Raw genomic sequence first — 19396 nt, 5'->3', positions numbered from 1 at the left:
CCACATCAGCCTGGGAAGTGAGTGTGATCATTGCCCTGCATCGTCAGACCGCCGCACAATCGCCCGACTCCTGCTGCCGCCACACTACTTGTAAGTATATTCCAACTATAAGACGCACCCCCATTTTCCCCCAAAAAAATTTGGGGAAAAAGTGCGTCTTATGGTCTGAAAATGCGGTATATCTAATTACTACGTTACAAGCTTTAGAAGTTTTTCGTTTGCAAGACAGGTTTTAATTTTCAATACAAATGTCTGATAGTAACGCTGGATCTGGAACAGTTCCTGCAGCAAAATCCCAGTTTTTCCTTTTTTCTCCAATTATTTTATATGGAAAAATGGGGAACGTTGGCTTTTGTCTGACAAACAGGCATTTGGCAAATAGTAATCAAAAGTGTATAGGCACTTTGTCTTTCTCTCTTTTTGCTGAAATTATGCAATAATTCATAGCCCCTTACTCTTCTTTAGGTAGTAATAGATGAACTCTTTTTATTTTTGTATTTTTCAACAAGATCTGGATGATAACATGTTTGTGAAGACATCCACGAAAAAGGAATGGATCTCTCAAGGAGATTACTATGCAAGCCACCAGTGTTGGAAGGTAGTTATATTAAAGAAGTAGCTGCTAAAAATTTTTTGAATATAATCTGTATACCGTATATACTCGAGTATAAGCCAAGATTTTCAGCCCACTTTTTTGGGCTGAAAGTCCCCCTCTCGGCTTATACTCGAGTCATACCCAGGGGTCGGCAGGGAGGGGGAGCGGCAGCTGTCTAATAATACTCACCTGCTCCTGGCGAGGTCCCTGGATGTCTTTTCCCCAGCGCCTGCAGCTTCTTCCTGTAGTGAGCGGTCACATGGTACCGCTCATTACAGTAGTGAATATGGACCCCACATCTCGCATAGGGGTGGAACCTCATATTCATTACTGTAATGAGTGGTACCATGTGATCGCTCACTACAGGAAGAAGCTGCCAGCGCCGGGGAAGCAGGGACACCGTGCCAGGAGCAGGTGAGTATGACGGGGGGGCAGTGCTCGATATTCACCTGCTCCTCGTTCCATAGTCTGAGCCGCTGTGTCTTCCGCGTCCTCTGCAGTGACGCTCCGGTCAGAGGGCGCGATGACACGATTAGTGCACGCTGCCCTCTGTCTGAACATCGGTGCAGAGGACACGGAAGACACAGCGACTGTCGGTGGTGGAACGCGGAGCAGGTGAATATAGCAAGGCCTGAGAGATGAGTATGTGATTTTTTTTTATTTTTTTAATCGCAGCAACAGCATATGGGACAAATATCTGTATGGAGCATCTTATGGGGCCATGTGCAGCGTTATATGGGGCAATTATCTGTATGGAGCATCTTATGGGGCCATGTGCAGCGGTTATATGGGGCAATTATCTGTATGGAGCATCTTATGGGGCCATGTGCAGCATTATATGGGGCAATTATCTGTCTTGGTCCGGTACATCCTTTCTTCTTGCAATGCCGTCCTCTTTCTTGTGGATGACGTATCCTTGTGTCATCCACACCGCCTCCTCGGCATCGAGCTCTTGCTCCTGACTAGGGCAGAGCAAAGTACTGTAGTGCACAGCTGCCAGGGCTCTGTGACCTTTCTCAGCACATGTTCACTGCAGTACTTTGCTCTGCCATCACCAGGCTAGAGAAGTACGCCTGCGCAGGAGCGCGATGTCGGGGAGACTGTGTAGATGACGACAATCGTAAGAAGCTGGGAGGCGTCTGATCAAGAACATCGACACCTCTAGGACCGGAGTGCCCGCAGGTGAGTGTAATAAGTTATTTTTCTTGTCTTGCAGGTCAGGTTGAGGGCAGATATACAGCATTATAGAATGCTGTAAAGAGTTTACCCAATTATACTTAGAAGGGTTATGGACATGAAATTGTGGCACCAACAGATATGTTAAAATAGAGATTATTTCCTCTTAGATTTGTTAGCCCTGCCTTCCTCACAGACTGCATCATCCAGCAGCCCCCATCCAATTATAAACCACTGTGCCTAAGACAGCTGTGTTTTACTAAGGCTAGGTTCACATCGCCTTAGTGCCATCCGTTTAGAGAAAGCCATGGACAGGTCTGGTCATGTTCTCCTCCTTCAGTTGCCATTTTAACAGTAGTGCTGTGTAGTCTGTGAAGGATGTTGCTTAAAAAAGCTGTAAGGTGATGTGCCCACAATCAGAATATAGCAGCGTATTTTTGCTGCGTTCTAATCACGCAAGTAAACCCACATGTGCTCACTGAACCATGCGGACTTACCGCATCTACTTAATGGCTATGAGTAAGACTAATGGGTAATTGACACGTTGCTGCCCGTTAATCCGCACCATGTTTGAGTTTATGAAGTGCAGAAGCTCAGTGGGCATGAACGCTGCTATTCCAGATCATGGGCACGTACCCTTAAAGGGAACCTGTCACCCCGTTTTTTGAGATTGAGCTATAAATACTGTTAAATAGGGCCTGCACTGTGTGTTACTATAGTGTATGTAGTGTAGCCTGATTCCCCATGTATGCTGAGAAATACATTACCAAAGTCGCCGTTTTCGCCTGTCAATCAGGCTGGTCTGGTCAGGTGGGCGTGTTCACAGCGCTCTTTTCTTCCCCAGCTTTCCGTTGGTGGCGTAGTGGTGTGCGCATGTCCAGAGTTCCGACTTCCCTGCGCCCACGTGAAGACACAGCGCGCGATCTGCGCTGTAATCCCTTGCATCGGTGGGGGCGGCCATCTTCCTGGGGCCGCGCGTGCGCAGATGGAGTGCTCTGCTGCACGGGGCTTCAGGAAAATGGCCGCGGGATGCCGCGCGTGCGCATTAGAGATCGCGGCGGCCATTTTCCCAAAGCCGAGTTTGCATCTCGGCTTTGAGAAAATGGCCGCCGCGATCTCTAATGCGCACGCGCGGCATCCCGCGGCCATTTTCCTGAAGCCCCGTGCAGCAGAGCACTCCATCTGCGCACGCGCGGCCCCAGGAAGATGGCCGCCCCCACCGATGCAAGGGATTACAGCGCAGATCGCGCGCTGTGTCTTCACGTGGGCGCAGGGAAGTCGGAACTCTGGACATGCGCACACCACTACGCCACCAACGGAAAGCTGGGGAAGAAAAGAGCGCTGTGAACACGCCCACCTGACCAGACCAGCCTGATTGACAGGCGAAAAAGGCGACTTTGGTAATGTATTTCTCAGCATACATGGGGAATCAGGGTACACTACATACACTATAGTAACGCACAGCGCAGGCCCTATTTAACAGTATTTATAGCTCAATCTCAAAAAACGGGGGTGACAGGTTCCCTTTAAGCTTAAACGTTAGTAAGTGCCACCAAATCATGTCCCCAACATATTTAGAAAAAAATAACCATAGTGAAGATCCCCTTTAAATAAAAAAGTTATCAGAGAATGTATGATTTAAATGATTTTAACCTAATAAAAGGTGAATGATGTCCTTTTAAAACTATTTAGATCTGTAGAACTTTTAAAAGAAACATTGTATATTTCAGGTGGCTGCAAAGTGTTACCAAAAAGGTGGCGCAATGGAAAAAGAAAAGCTTGCATTTGCCAATGATGAAGTATTAAATCTGCAGACAAAGAAATCCAATGCAAAGTAGGCACCTCCACTTCAGGCTTGTGACAGCCCTCACTTCCAGAACTGTAACATAAGTGTCATGGAACAATCTTTTCCATCTATATATTTTCCCCCCCACAGGGTAAAACCTTTGGCGTACTTAAAGCTTGCCAAGACTTATCTGGAATGTCGGGAGCCTATGCTGTCCCTTAAGTGCCTAATGAGGGCCAAAGAATTTGTCCTGTGTGCAGATCTTTGCAAGCGGTTGGAAAAGGTATTACTATGTTCTAGTTGGGTGATGCACGTTATTTTGCTATTTTATTATCAAGGAAAAATATGTTGTCTGAGTGTTAAAAATGATTTTTATATTGTCTGTTTTTACATCATATACTTTTTAGATAAAATGTATCCCATTTCTCTGCAAAAATAGAAATAGGGGGACTTTAATAAATAAGTGTCAATAGGAGTCCATTATATTTCTTAATCCGAGAAATGTTTGTGCATGAAAACCAAGCAGCATATGATCTCTCTTGTCAAATCTGCCACCTCTGTGATACCCTGTGAGTAATTAGGGGGCGTCTGGCCCATGAGGTCTACCTTAGAGTATGTTTCCACGTTCAGGAAACGCTGCGTTTTTGACGCTGCGTTGAGCCGCAGCGTCAAAAACGCAGTGTCCAGATGTTACAGCATAGTGGACGGGATTTAATGAAATCCTGTCTCCACTATGCAGGTAAAAACGCATGCGGCATAGCCGCGAAAACGCACATGCGGCGCGTCTTTTCAGAACGCAGCATGTCTTTACAATGAGCAAAGCACGCAAGAACACCGCAGGTGACCTGCCAGTGACCTCAGGTGCAGATTTGGTCAGGATTTTACCTGCATAGATTCCTGACCAAATCCTGAAGCAAGCCTGAACGTGGACACATACCCTAACAGTTTGATGATTAAGATGGTTTTCTGAAAACATCAACAAGACCCATCAGGGAAGCAACACTGGTGTGAAATTTAGGGATAAGGGGACAAGATTTTGTGTCCAAATGACAGATGATAGAAAAATGCTTGTGCACACCAGCTTTTCATTCATATTTATGAGAACCAGAGGCGTAGCTAAGGTTTTGGTCCAGGGGGGGCGAAGCTTCTGAGTGTGCCCCTAACCAGGTAACCTTGATTACAACTCGATGACGCCCCCTAATAGTGGAGGAGAGCCTCAGCAGATGACCGCGCTGTTACTGAAGATAATCTCTATATAAAGACCAACAAGGATATTACCGCCATATGGTCAGTGGTAGATACCAGCCCTACAGAGCATATAAGAGATCATAGCACAGTTATAGATAATGACTTACCATTGACGTTCTTTATGATGGAATCGTCACTTTTCCCGTCTTTTCCATCTGGCCCAGACCGACATGACAACTTCTTCAAGCTACAACTTGTCTGCAGAGAAAACAACAAAGACACGTTTCACTTCTCACATTCCAGCCATCACCATCTAGTCCCAACCTGCACAAACCCCTAATCCTGCTGATACCAAAATACTGAGCCCCAGCTGCCATATATTTCCCTATTACTACACCTGATACCCCAATACTGAGCCGCTGCTGCCATATATTTCCCTATTACTGCCCCTGATACCCCAATACTGAGCCGCTGCTGCCCTATGTGTCCCTATTACTGCCCGATACCCCATTACTGAGCCGCTGCTGCCGTATGTGTCCCTATTACTGCCCGATACCCCATTACTGAGCCGCTGCTGCCGTATGTGTCCCTATTACTGCCCGATACCCCATTACTGAGCCGCTGCTGCCGTATGTGTCCCTATTACTGCCCGATACCCCAATACTGAGCCGCTGCTGCCGTATGTGTCCCCATTACTGCACCTGATACCCCAATACTGAGCCGCTGCTGCCGTATGTGACCCTATTACTGCACCTGATACCCCAATACTGAGTCGCTGCTGCCGTATGTGACCCTATTACTCCGATACTGAGCCTCTGCTGCCGTATGTGTCCCTATTACTGCACCTGATACCCCAATACTGAGTCGCTGCTGCCGTATGTGACCCTATTACTCCACCTGATACCCCGATACTGAGCCTCTGCTGCCGTATGTGTCCCTGTTACTCCACCTGATACCCCGATACTGAGCCTCTGCTGCCGTATGTAACCCTATTACTGCACCTACCCTGTGGTTCTCTGTACCCTCTAAATTCTAAAGCACCCCTCTATAATATAGTAATGCCGGGTGCAAGTACCCTAGAAAACAGAGCCCACATTTTGCCCCCTGGAAAGTAATAATGCCCTCTGTGTGCCCCTTTGATAGTCACAGTAACCTGAGTTCCCCTATTTCAATAAGTGCCCACTTTACATTTAATAATGTCCCGAGTCTCCCCCCCGTACAGCTCCCCTATACACAGTATAATGCCCCCTAACTGTATAGTACCACCAACACAGTATACTGACCCCTTAGTAGCCTTCAAACTGTTTGATGGCTCCAAAACTGTAATCCCCACACTGTATGATGGCCCCATAGATAACCGCCATATAGTATAATGTGCCAGACAGTCCTCAATATAGCACAAGGCAGCACCCCTATAGGCAGACCCTGTAGTTTAAAACACCCCCCATAGGCAGACCCTGTAGTATAAGGCAGCACCCCCCATAGGCAGATCCTTTAGAATAAGGCAGCACCCCCCCATAGGCAGATCCTGCATAATAAGGCAGCACTCCCCCATAGGCAGATCCTGTAGAATAAGGCAGCACTCCCCCTATAGGCAGATCCTGTATATAAGGCAGCACTCCCACCAATAGGCAGATCCTGTATATAAGGCAGAACCCCCCCAATAGGCAGATCCTGTAAATAAGGCAGCACACCCCCTCCCCCAATAGGCAGATCATGTAAATAAGGCAGCACACCCCCCCAATAGGCAGATCATGTAAATAAGGCAGCACCCCCCCCCCCAATAGACAGATCCTGTAAATAAGGCAGCACCCCCCAATAGACAGATCCTGTAAATAAGGCAGCACACCCCCCCAATAGACAGATCCTGTAAATAAGGCAGCACACCCCCCAATAGACAGATCCTGTAAATAAGGCAGCACCCCCCCCCCCCAATAGACAGATCCTGTAAATAAGGTAGCACGACCCCCAATAGACAGATCCTGTAAATAAGGCAGCACCCCCCATTAGACAGATCCTGTAAATAAGGCAGCACCCCCCAATAGACAGATCCTGTAAATAAGGCAGCACCCCCCATTAGACAGATCCTGTATATAAGGCAGCACCCCCCAATAGACAGATCCTGTAAATAAGGCAGCACACCCCAATAGACAGATCCTGTAAATAAGGCAGCACCCCCCAATAGACAGATCCTGTAAATAAGGCAGCACCCCCCCAATAGGCAGATCCTGTAAATAAGGCAGCACCCTTCCCCCCCCCCATAGGCAGATCCTGTAAATAAGGCAGCACCCCCCAATAGACAGATCCTGTAAATAAGGCAGCACCCTCCCAATAGGCAGATCCTGTAAATAAGGCAGCACCCCCCCCCCCCAATAGACAGATCCTGTAAATAAGGCAGCACCCCCCAATAGACAGATCCTGTAAATAAGGCAGCACCCCCCATTAGACAGATCCTGTAAATAAGGCAGCACACCCCCCCCCAATAGACAGATCCTGTAAATAAGGCAGCACCCCCCAATAGACAGATCCTGTAAATAAGGCAGCACCCCCCATTAGACAGATCCTGTATATAAGGCAGCACCCCCCAATAGACAGATCCTGTAAATAAGGCAGCACACCCCAATAGACAGATCCTGTATATAAGGCAGCACTCCTCCCCAATAGACAGATCCTCTAAATAAGGCAGCACACCCCCCAATAGACAGATCCTGTAAATAAGGCAGCACCCCCCCCCCAATAGACAGATCCTGTAAATAAGGTAGCACAACCCCCAATAGACAGATCCTGTAAATAAGGCAGCACCCCCCCCCAATAGACAGATCCTGTAAATAAGGTAGCACAACCCCCAATAGACAGATCCTGTAAATAAGGCAGCACACCCCCCCCCCCAATAGACAGATCCTGTAAATAAGGCAGCACCCCCCAATAGACAGATCCTGTAAATAAGGCAGCACCCCCCATTAGACAGATCCTGTATATAAGGCAGCACCCCCCATTAGACAGATCCTGTATATAAGGCAGCACCCCCCAATAGACAGATCCTGTAAATAAGGCAGCACCCCCCAATAGACAGATCCTGTAAATAAGGCAGCACCCCCCCAATAGGCAGATCCTGTAAATAAGGCAGCACCCCCCCCCCCCCATAGGCAGATCCTGTAAATAAGGCAGCACCCCCCAATAGACAGATCCTGTAAATAAGGCAGCACCCCCCCCAATAGGCAGATCCTGTAAATAAGGCAGCACACACACCCCCCCCATAGGCAGATCCTGTAAACAAATACTCACCTCTCTTCCTCCTTGTTCCAGCGGCGCTCCCTGCTCCCGCTCATCTACTGACAGCGAGCGCAGGGCTGTGACGTCATCGCCCTCACTGTCAGTGTGGGGGATGATGGGGGAAGGAGCGCAGCGCTCCTTCCCTCATCAATGCGGTGAGCTGTATCGGCTAGATGCCGATACAGCTCACATTGCGATAACGGGTGGGGGGGCCCACTGCTGGCACCGGGCCCCCCGCCTGCTCAGGGGCCCCATAGCGGCAGAGCAGGGAGATCGATTCTCCCTGTCCTGTCGCAGAATGTAACTGCATCGGCGCGAGCAGCGCGCCGATGCAGTTACAGTAGCGTAGCTCTGGGTGGGCCCCCTCAGAGCGCGGGGCCCGGGGCGATGGCCCCCTCTGCCCCCCCCCGGTAGCTACACTACTGATGAGAACTATAAGTTCTTCTCTGATGAAAATAGGATCTGCCTGGATGTAGGTGGGGGTCCCAGGTACTGTGACGTTTTATGACATATAAATGACATGCCACATGTTTAACCCCTTTACCCCCAAGGGTGGTTTGCACGTTATGGACCGGGCCAATTTTTACAATTCTGACCACTGTCCCTTTATGAGGTTATAACTCTGGAACACTTCAACGGATCCCGGTGATTCTGACATTGTTTTCTCGTGACATATTGTACTTCATGATAGTGGTAAAATTTCTTTGATATTACCTGCGTTTATTTGTGAAAAAAACGGAAATATGGCGAAAATTTTTAAAATTTCGCAATTTTCCAACTTTGAATTTTTATGCAATTAAATCACAGAGATATGTCACACAAAATACTTAATACGTAACATTTCCCACATGTCTACTTTACATCAGCACAATTTTGGAACCAAAATTTTTTTATGAGTTTATAAGGGTTAAAAGTTGACCAGCAATTTCTCATTTTTACAACACCATTTTATTTTAGGGACCACATCTCATTTGAAGTCATTTTGAGGAGTCTATATGATAGAAAATACCCAAGTGTGACACCATTCTAAAAACTGCACCCCTCAAGGTTCTCAAAACCACATTCAAGAAGTTTATTAACCCTTCAGGTGTTTCACAGGAATTTTTGGAATGTTTAAATAAAAATTAACATTTAACTTTTTTTCACAAAAAATTTACTTCAGCTCCAATTTGTTTTATTTTGCCAAGAGTTACAGGAGAAAATGGACCCCAAACCTTGTTGTACAATTTGTCCTGAGTACGCCGATACCCCATAAGTGGAGGTAAACCACTGTTTGGGCGCATGACAGAGCTTGGAAGCGAAGGAGCGCCATTTGACTTTTTAATGCAAAATTGACTGGAATTGAGATGGGACGCCATGTTGCATTTGGAGAGCCACTGACGTGCCTAAACATTGAAACCCCCCACGTGACACCATTTTGGAAAGTAGACCCCCTAAGGAACTTATCTAGAGGTGTGGTGAGCACTTTGACCCACCAAGTGCTTCACAGAAGTTTATAATGCAGAACCGTAAAAATAAAAAATAATTTTTTTTCACAAAAATTATCTTTTCGTCCCCAATTTTTTATTTTACCCATGGTAAGAGAAGAAATCGGAACCAAAAAGTTGTTGTACAATTTGTCCTGAGTACGCTGATATCCCATATGTAGGGGTAAACCACTGTTTGGGCGCATGGGAGAGCTCGGAAGGGAAGGAGCGCCGTTTGACTTTTCAATGCAAAATTCACAGGAATTGAGATGAGACGCCATGTTGCGTTTGGAGAGCCACTGATGTGCCTAAATATTAAAACCTCCCACAAGTGACACCATTTTGGAAAGTAGACCCCCTAAGGAACTTATCTAGATGTGTGGTGAGCACTTTGACCCACCAAGAGCTTCACAGAAGTTTATAATGCCGTAAAAATAAAACAAAAATTTTTTCCCACAAAAATTATTTTTTAGTCCCCAGTTTTGTATTTTCCCGAGGGTAACAGGAGAAATTGGACCCCAAAAGTTGTTGTGCAATTTGTCCTGAGTGCGCTGATACCCCATATGTGGGGGGAACCACCGTTTGGGCGCATGGGAGGGCTCGGAAGGGAAGGAGCGCCATTTGGAATACAGACTTAGATGGAATGGTCTGCAGGTGTCACATTGCGTTTGCAGAGCCCCTAATGTACCTAAACAGTAGAAACCCCCCACAAGTGACCCCATATTGGAAACTAGACCCCCCAAGGAACTTATCTAGATGTGTTGTGAGAACTTTGAGCCCCCAAGTGTTTCACTACAGTTTATAACGCAGAGCCATGAAAATAAAAAATCTTTTTTTTTTCCACAAAAATTATTTTTTAGCCCCCAGTTTTGTATTTTCCCAAGGGTAACAGGAGAAATTGGTCCACAAAAGTTGTTGTCCAATTTGTCCTGAGTACGCTGATACCCCATATGTTGGGGTAAACTCCTGTTTGGGCACACGTGAGAGCTCGGAAGGGAAGGAGCACTATTTTACTTTTTCAACGCAGAATTGGCTGGAATTGAGATCGGACGCCATGTCGAGTTTGGAGAGCCCCTGATGTGTCTAAACAGTGGAAACCCCCCAATTATAACTGAAACCCTAATCCAAACACACCCCTAACCCTAATTCCAACGGTAACCCTAACCACACCTCTAACCCAGACACACCCCTAATCCCAACCCTATTCCCAACCGCAAATGTAATCCTAACCCTAACTTTAGCCCCAACCCTAACTGTAGCCTTAACCCTAACTGTAGCCTTAACCCTAGCCCTAACCATAACCATAGCCCTAACCATAGCCCTAACCCTAATGGGAAAATGGAAATAAATACATTTTTTTAATTTTTTTATTTTTCCCTAACTAAGGGGGTAATGAAGGGGGGTTTGATTTACTTTTATAGCGGGTTTTTTAGCGGATTTTTATGATTGGCAGCCGTCACACACTGAAAAACGCTTTTTATTGCAAAAAATATTTTTTGCGTTATCACATTTTGAGAGCTATAATTTTTCCATATTTGAGTCCACAGAGTCATGTGAGGTCTTGTTTTTTGCGGGACGAGTTGACGTTTTTATTGGTAACATTTTCGGGCACGTGACATTTTTTAATCGCTTTTTATTCCGATTTTTGTGAGGCAGAATTACCAAAAACCAGCTATTCATGAATTTCTTTTGGGGGAGGCGTTTATACCGTTCCGCGTTTGGTAAAATTGATAAAGCAGTTTTATTCTTCGGGTCAGTACGATTACAGCGATACCTCATTTATATCATTTTTTTATGTTTTGGCGCTTTTATACGATAAAAACTATTTTATAGAAAAAATAATTATTTTTTATCGCTTTATTCTGAGGACTATAACTTTTTTATTTTTTTGCTGATGTTGCTGTATCACGGCTCGTTTTTTGCGGGACAAGATGACGCTTTCAGCGGTACCATGGTTATTTATATCCGTTTTTTTGATCGCGTGTTATTCCACTTTTTGTTCGGCGGTATGATAATAAAGCGTTGTTTTTTGTCTCTTTTTTTTATCTTTTTCTTATGGTGTTTACTGAAGGGGTTAACTAGTGGGACATTTTTTTTAGGTCGGGTCGTTACGGACGCAGCGATACTAAATATGTGTACTTTTATTGTTTTGTTTTTTTTTATTTAGATAAAGAAATGTATTTATGGGAATAATATATATATATTTTTTTCATTATTTAGGTTTTTTTTTTTTTTTTTTTTTTTACACACTTGTAAAAAAAAATTTTAAACTTTTTTACTTTGTCCCAGGGGGGGACAATACAGATCGGTGATCTGCCAGTTTGCACAGCACTCTGACAGATCACCGATCTGTCTCAGAGTGCTGCAGCGTTACCAAGTGCCTGCTCTGAGCAGGCACTTGGTAAGGCACCTCCCTCCCTGCAGGACCCAGATCCGCGGCCATCTTGTTTCCGGGACTTGCTGCAGGAAGGAAGGTAGGAGACCCCCGGAGCAACGCGATCACATCGCGTTGCTGCGGGGGGCTCAGGGAAGCCCGCAGGGAGCCCCCTCCCTGCGCGATGCTTCCCTGCACCGTCGGCACATTGCGATCATGTTTGATCGCGGTGTGACGGGGGTTAATGTGCTGGGGGCGGTCCGTGACCGCTCCTGGCACATAGTGCCGGATGTCAGTTGCGATAAGCAGCTGACACTCGGCCGCGCTCCCCCCGTGAGCGCGGCTGATCGCCTATGACGTACTATTCCGTCCTTGGGAAGTAAGGCCCACCCCACATGGACGGAATAGTACGTCTAATGGCAGAAAGGGGTTAAAGACAATTCACTTGGATTGTTTAAAGTAATCTGAGTACCGCCTCCAATTGGTGCTGCTCCTTCATTGATTCTGGAAGCGTTCTTTTTTCTAATATGCTCCTCTAAGAAGGCAAATGTCCGCTGCAAAGTTCTGTGGAGTACGCCTACTTGGTTGAACTTGCATAACTTTGAAGGGCATTACTTTTTGAACAGAGAGGTACAGATGAAAACAAATGTTCCAAAATCAGTGAAGGAGAACCAATTAAAATAGCTACTCTGTTTAAATAATTTTAAAAAAAAAGTCAAATGTCCTCTTAAATTTGAAAACCTGTGTAAACCCAGGTCTACATGTAGTGTTACAAATTACAAAAAAATAAGAGGCCATCACCATAAGAGGTATGCAAAAATGTAATTGTGACAAGATAATAGCTAAAACGTAAAAAAAAAAATTTACAAAACATATGGTCTAAAATAAATACCAAAAAACAAGCACCAGTAATGGTTATAATAAAAAATGCATTATAGGGCCAGCAATGGAAAGAGTAAATAGAATTAGGAATATAGGAAAATAGAAATAGTAAAATTACCGCCGGTGTCAGCTCATGCACCAATGAGATCTAGGTTCAATGACGAACCGAAATCTGAACCTACGCATGCACATTTACCTGAAGCTCATCGCCGGTGGATCAATGTACAGAGCTGGTACTCCGCTACAGCCTTCAACATTTTCCTGAAGCCCACCGCTGTGACCTCGCTCCACCGCTGCCCTCAGTAAGCTAAATTCAGACTATAAGACGGACCCTCCATTTTCAGATTAAGCATTTTTCTTTTTTTCTTCTCTTAATTTGAGTTGCGTCTTTTATAGTCCGAAAAATGCAGTAGTCCTTTTCACTATATTAAATCTAATAAATAGTGTTGAGCCACCCCCCTAGTGTTCGAGTTCGGTTCGAAGAATTGGGGCGTGTTGGACGAATGTTCGAAGAAGGACTAGAAATAGGAAAAACCCAATGTGGCTAAACAAAGAAGTAAGACAGGCAATTAACAGTAAAAAGAAAGCATTTGCACTACTAAAGCAGGATGGCACCATTGAAGCTCTAAAAAACTATAGGGAGAAAAATACTTTATCTAAAAAACTAATTAAAGCTGCCAAAAAGGAAACAGAGAAGCACATTGCTAAGGAGAGTAAAACTAATCCCAAACTGTTCTTCAACTATATCAATAGTAAAAGAATAAAAACTGAAAATGTAGTCCCCTTAAAAAATAGTGAGGAAAGAATGGTTGTAGATGACGAGGAAAAAGCTAACATATTAAACACCTTCTTCTCCACGGTATTCACGGTGGAAAATGAAATGCTAGGTGAAATCCCAAGAAACAATGAAAACCCTATATTAAGGGTCACCAATCTAACCCAAGAAGAGGTGCGAAATCGGCTAAATAAGATTAAAATAGATAAATCTCCGGGTCCGGATGGCATACACCCACGAGTACTAAGGGAACTAAGTAATGTAATAGATAAACCATTATTTCTTATTTTTAGGGACTCTATAGCGACAGGATCTGTTCCGCAGGACTGGCGCATAGCAAATGTGGTGCCAATATTCAAAAAGGGCTCTAAAAGTGAACCTGGAAATTATAGGCCAGTAAGTCTAACCTCTATTGTTGGTAAAATATTTGAAGGGTTTCTGAGGGATGTTATTCTGGATTATCTCAATGAGAATAACTGTTTAACTCCATATCAGCATGGGTTTATGAGAAATCGCTCCTGTCAAACCAATCTAATCAGTTTTTATGAAGAGGTAAGCTATAGGCTGGACCACGGTGAGTCATTGGACGTGGTATATCTCGATTTTTCCAAAGCGTTTGATACCGTGCCGCACAAGAGGTTGGTACACAAAATGAGAATGCTTGGTCTGGGGGAAAATGTGTGTAAATGGGTTAGTAACTGGCTTAGTGATAGAAAGCAGAGGGTGGTTATAAATGGTATAGTCTCTAACTGGGTCGCTGTGACCAGTGGGGTACCGCAGGGGTCAGTACTGGGACCTGTTCTCTTCAACATATTCATTAATGATCTGGTAGAAGGTTTACACAGTAAAATATCGATATTTGCAGATGATACAAAACTATGTAAAGCAGTTAATACAAGAGAAGATAGTATTCTGCTACAGATGGATCTGGATAAGTTGGAAACTTGGGCTGAAAGGTGGCAGATGAGGTTTAACAATGATAAATGTAAGGTTATACACATGGGAAGAAGGAATCAATATCACCATTACACACTGAATGGGAAACCACTGGGTAAATCTGACAGGGAGAAGGACTTGGGGATCCTAGTTAATGATAAACTTACCTGGAGCAGCCAGTGCCAGGCAGCAGCTGCCAAGGCAAACAGGATCATGGGGTGCATTAAAAGAGGTCTGGATACACATGATGAGAGCATTATACTGCCTCTGTACAAATCCCTAGTTAGACCGCACATGGAGTACTGTGTCCAGTTTTGGGCACCGGTGCTCATGAAGGATATAATGGAACTAGAGAGAGTACAAAGGAGGGCAACAAAATTAATAAAGGGGATGGGAGAACTACAATACCCAGATAGATTAGCGAAATTAGGATTATTTAGTCTAGAAAAAAGACGACTGAGGGGCGATCTAATAACCATGTATAAGTATATAAGGGGACAATACAAATATCTCGCTGAGGATCTGTTTATACCAAGGAAGGTGACGGGCACAAGGGGGCATTCTTTGCGTCTGGAGGAGAGAAGGTTTTTCCACCAACATAGAAGAGGATTCTTTACTGTTAGGGCAGTGAGAATCTGGAATTGCTTGCCTGAGGAGGTGGTGATGGCGAACTCAGTCGAGGGGTTCAAGAGAGGCCTGGATGTCTTCCTGGAGCAGAACAATATTGTATCATACAATTATTAGGTTCTGTAGAAGGACGTAGATCTGGGGATTTATTATGATGGAATATAGGCTGAACTGGATGGACAAATGTCTTTTTTCGGCCTTACTAACTATGTTACTATGTTACTATGAACCCCATTGAAACCAATGGCAGGCAAACACAAACACATACAAACACCTAGAAAATACCTTAAAAGGTGTCTAAAAGCTGACAAACTGCTCAGAAGACACAACAAACACATGGAAAAGTCACAAGTACATATAGTCATGCGAAAAGGAAAGAGGTGGAGGAGGAGACACAGATATATTCATGTCATGCCCTTCTAAAATCAAGAAAGGCTGGAGTAAAAATCTAAAATCAGCCTACCAACACCCAGACGTCATGACAAAAAAATGTAAAAAATAAATATCTTTAGGTAGAATGACGGGTCCATTCAGAACACTTTCCTTAGAAGACGTAGTGGTATCCCCGTTGGGAGTCGTGCCAAAAAAGGAACCCAATACATTCAGACTAATCCACCATTTGTCATATCCAAGGGGCAGGTCAGTAAACGACAACATCGACGCGGAACCAAGTACAGTACTATATACTGTACCTCTTTTGACGAGGCAATCAGGCGGGTCAAGAAGTTTGGAAGGGGCACCCTATGGCCAAAACAGACATTGAGGGAGCATTCCGGTTACTACCTGTGCCTCCGAATAGTGCCCGCCTATTGGGCTGATTTTGTGAAGGAGCATACTACATAGATCGCTGTTTGCCCATGGGGTGCTCCATATCCTGCTCACTATTTGAGGCGTTTAGTTGCTTCCTCGAATGGGTCGTCATGGACATTTCTAAGGGGGCACATATTATCCATTACCTCGACGACTTCTTATGCCTGAGCCCAAAAGATTCGCCACAGTGTGAATACAGGTGGTAGTCCACCTGTGAGAAGGAGAAAGCTGGAGGGAGAGTGGACACCCCAGAGCCGAGGGGTTAGATTGAGAAAGGAAGAATTCGGTGTAGCTTGCTTCATGGGTGGGGTAGCTGAGTAGCACAAAATGCTACTAGGCCCAAAAGGATTTCTTGGGCTAGATGCAGTTAAAAATTAGTACTTAGATAACCAGGCAGTGTAGCTTGCTTCATGGGTGGGGTACTCTGCTGAGTAGCACAAAATGCTACTAGGCCCAAAAGGATTTCCTGGGCTAGATGCAGTTAAAAATTAGTACTTGGATAAACAGGCGGTGAAGCTTGCTTCATGGGTGGTGTACTCTGCTGAGTAGCACAAAATGCTACTAGGCCCAAAAGGATTTCCTGGGCTAGATGCAGTTAAAAAATTATTAATTAGATAAACAGGCGGTGTAGCTTGCTTCATGGGTGGGCTACTCTGCTGACTAGCAGACACTGAAGCTTTGGAGCAGACCTCTGAATCCCAGGCCATAGTATGAGTAAACAGCTCTGCAGACTCAACCATCTGTGTTACCCCAAGCCATAGTGTATGTAGTTTCTAAAGGTTAAAAGGAGGGGGGGGGGGATTACCCCACCCACCTGGAATTGACGATGCCAACGCCATGTGAAACACAGCAAGGGGACTCCAAAAAGAGTCTCCATTTTTTCCAAAAATTGGGCCACAGACACCACTTAAGTGGCATCAATTTCACCAGAGTTTCTTAAAATGGTTGGTGAGGTGATTTTCAAAAATCATCAAGCTTTTAGTCACCCCAGGATGACACAGAGGTAGAAAAGTCCTTGCGGATCCAGGATTTGTTCATCTTGATGAACGTTAGACTGTCTACATTGTCACTGGACAGCCGCGTGCGCTTATCTGTCAGCACACCACCAGCAGCGCTGAACACATGTTCAGAGAGAATACTGGCTGCGGGGCACGACAAGATCTTCAAGGCATGAGTGGCGAGCTCAGGCCATTTTTCCAGAATCCCAAAATGAGCAAGGCTCCAGTTCCACAGTCATGGCATCGATGTTAACTTGGAGATACTCCTGTACCATCCTCTCTAGGCGTTGGCTATGCATCAGACTTCCTGTCTCCTGTGGCCTTGCAAAGGATGGTCTAAAAATTCCTGAAACGATTGGAAAAAATTGTTGTTACCACCAGATACGATGTTACTGTTACGGTGTGAGTGATGACTCGACAGTCCCACGGTTGGCAAGTTAGAACTCAGAGATTCACTGCGTGCACCACTGGTGTTTTGTGGAAAAGCAGATGTAAGATTTTGTAACAGTCTCTGCTGATACTCCTGTATGCGTGAATCCCTTTCTATGGCAGGAATTATTTCGACAAATTTACTTTTGTACCGGGGATCTAAGAGTGTGGCAACCCAGTAGTCGGCATTACTTCGGATTCTGACAATCCGAGGGTCATGTTGCAGGTAGTGCAGCAAGAAGGCACTCATGTGTCTTTCGCATCCAGGAAGATCAAGTCCTTGTTGTCTTGGTGGCGGCGAGGTGAGAATCATGCTTCCTTCCTCTGCCCTCTACCCCCAACCTCGCACAACAGAAATTTGATCAAGGTCTCCCTCATCTGATGAGTCTCCCATGCCCAGCGCCAGTTCGTCCTCCACTTCTTCCTCGGCTCCTGCACCTTCCTCAACAGTTTGGCTGCTACCATGCGCCCTCGGTAATCCTTCTCCCCCACCCTCCAATGCCAGCCGCCTTGGTGCTGCCAATCGTCTGGACCTTCTAGATATTATCCCTTCTGCATACGACCCCTCCTGTTCCTCCTCCTCCTCTTGTCCCACCACCTGACTCCAAATACTGTTTAAGGTGTGCTCCAGCATGTAAATGACCGGAATAGTCATGCTGATAATGGCATCGTCAGCACTGAACATCTTCGTGGATATTTCACAACTGTGCAGAAGGGTGCATAGGTCCATGATCTGAGACCACTCCTGCAGCGTGATTTGCCCCACCTCTGGATCTCGCTGGCCCAGGCTATGCGTCATAACGTATTGCACCAGGGCACGTCGGTGCTGCAACAGTCGCTGCAACATGTGCAGAGTTGAATTCCACCGTGTTGGCACATCGCATTTCAGCCGGTGAACTGGCAGGCCCAACGACTTCTGTAGAGATGTAAGTCGTTGAGCTGCGGGATGTGAATGGCGGAAGTGAGCACACAGCGACCGTGCCCTCTGTAGAAGCCCATACAGTCCGGCATAGTTGGATAAAAATTGCTGGACAACCAGGTTCAAAACGTGAGCCATACAAGGCACGTGTGTGACATTGCCCCGGCGAAGGGCCGCACCCAGGTTTACAGCACTGTCGCACACAGCCTTCCCTGGCTGCAGGTTCAGTGGAGACAACCATTGATGGAACTCGGTCTCCAGAGCTGACCACAACTACTCAGCTGTGTGACTCACATTTCCCAGACATTTCAAGGTAAACACCGCCTGATGCCGTTGAGCTATGGTGACAGCATAGTAAGGAGGTGTGCAGGATTCCTTCTGCTCAGTTAGAACGCGGGTGGCATTACCAGACAGGCTTTGGGTGCAGGTGGAGGACCGAGAGGAGGTTGAGGAGGCAGAACCAGTGGAGGAACTTAGAGATACAGGATAGATAGAGGATCGCCGCGCAACTCGTGGGAATGGCAAGACTTGGACAGCAGCCCCTTCTCCTGATGTCACCATAGTTACCCAGTGCCCAGTCAACGACATGTAACGCCCCTGTTCATGTCGACTCGTCCAAGTTTCTTTGGTGATGTTGTGTGCGACATGCTGGTGTAGCGCAGGCACAGTTTTTCTTTGGGAAGTAGTGGCGACTGGAAAATCCTCTGTGTCCACCAGGCGGAAAGGCAGCATTTCTTTTAGCCAACAGTTTGCAGATGGTGAAATTCAACCTCTTAGCTTTGTCATGGCTAGAAGGAAATGGTCTTTTACATGTCCACATCTGAGGGACAGAGGGCTGGCTGCCGTGCTTAGACGGGGTTGAGTAGGGTGTCCCCGGCAAACTGCTGGTCTGTGAGGAAGGTGCAGTCAGAGATATTATGTTGCCTTGAAAAAAATGTGGTGGTCTCGATGTCGGAGAGCGCTCAACACGTAGGTGTTTCCACTTGCAAATGTCCTGACGACCTGCCAATCACACTGGCTGTTGCGGGTAAAGAGGTGGAAGGTCTGCGTCCAAAACCATGTGCGACTGCTGTCCCCACAGTCACAGAGGGTGAAGAGGCATCAGATTTACTTGATGGGGCAGACGATGGTTGGCCTGGCCCACTAGGCCGCATTGTAGCAC

At 45.8% G+C, this 19396-nt stretch overlaps 1 protein-coding gene across 1 annotated transcript in view; it reads left to right on the top strand.

The window, feature by feature from the left end:
* TRANK1 (tetratricopeptide repeat and ankyrin repeat containing 1) overlaps positions 1 to 19396 on the top strand; it is a 150777-nt gene that overhangs the window by 117766 nt on the left and 13615 nt on the right. The window contains exons 18-20 of the mRNA XM_069730314.1: positions 510 to 598; positions 3502 to 3605; positions 3708 to 3840. Coding sequence (XP_069586415.1) covers positions 510 to 598; positions 3502 to 3605; positions 3708 to 3840 — 326 coding nt within the window. The remainder of the gene's footprint in view (positions 1 to 509; positions 599 to 3501; positions 3606 to 3707; positions 3841 to 19396) is intronic.

The sequence above is a fragment of the Ranitomeya imitator genome, chromosome 6 (genome assembly GCF_032444005.1).
Source record: "Ranitomeya imitator isolate aRanImi1 chromosome 6, aRanImi1.pri, whole genome shotgun sequence".
In the NCBI taxonomy this organism is placed as follows: domain Eukaryota; kingdom Metazoa; phylum Chordata; class Amphibia; order Anura; family Dendrobatidae; genus Ranitomeya; species Ranitomeya imitator.
This window is presented reverse-complemented; position numbering and strand designations above follow the sequence as displayed.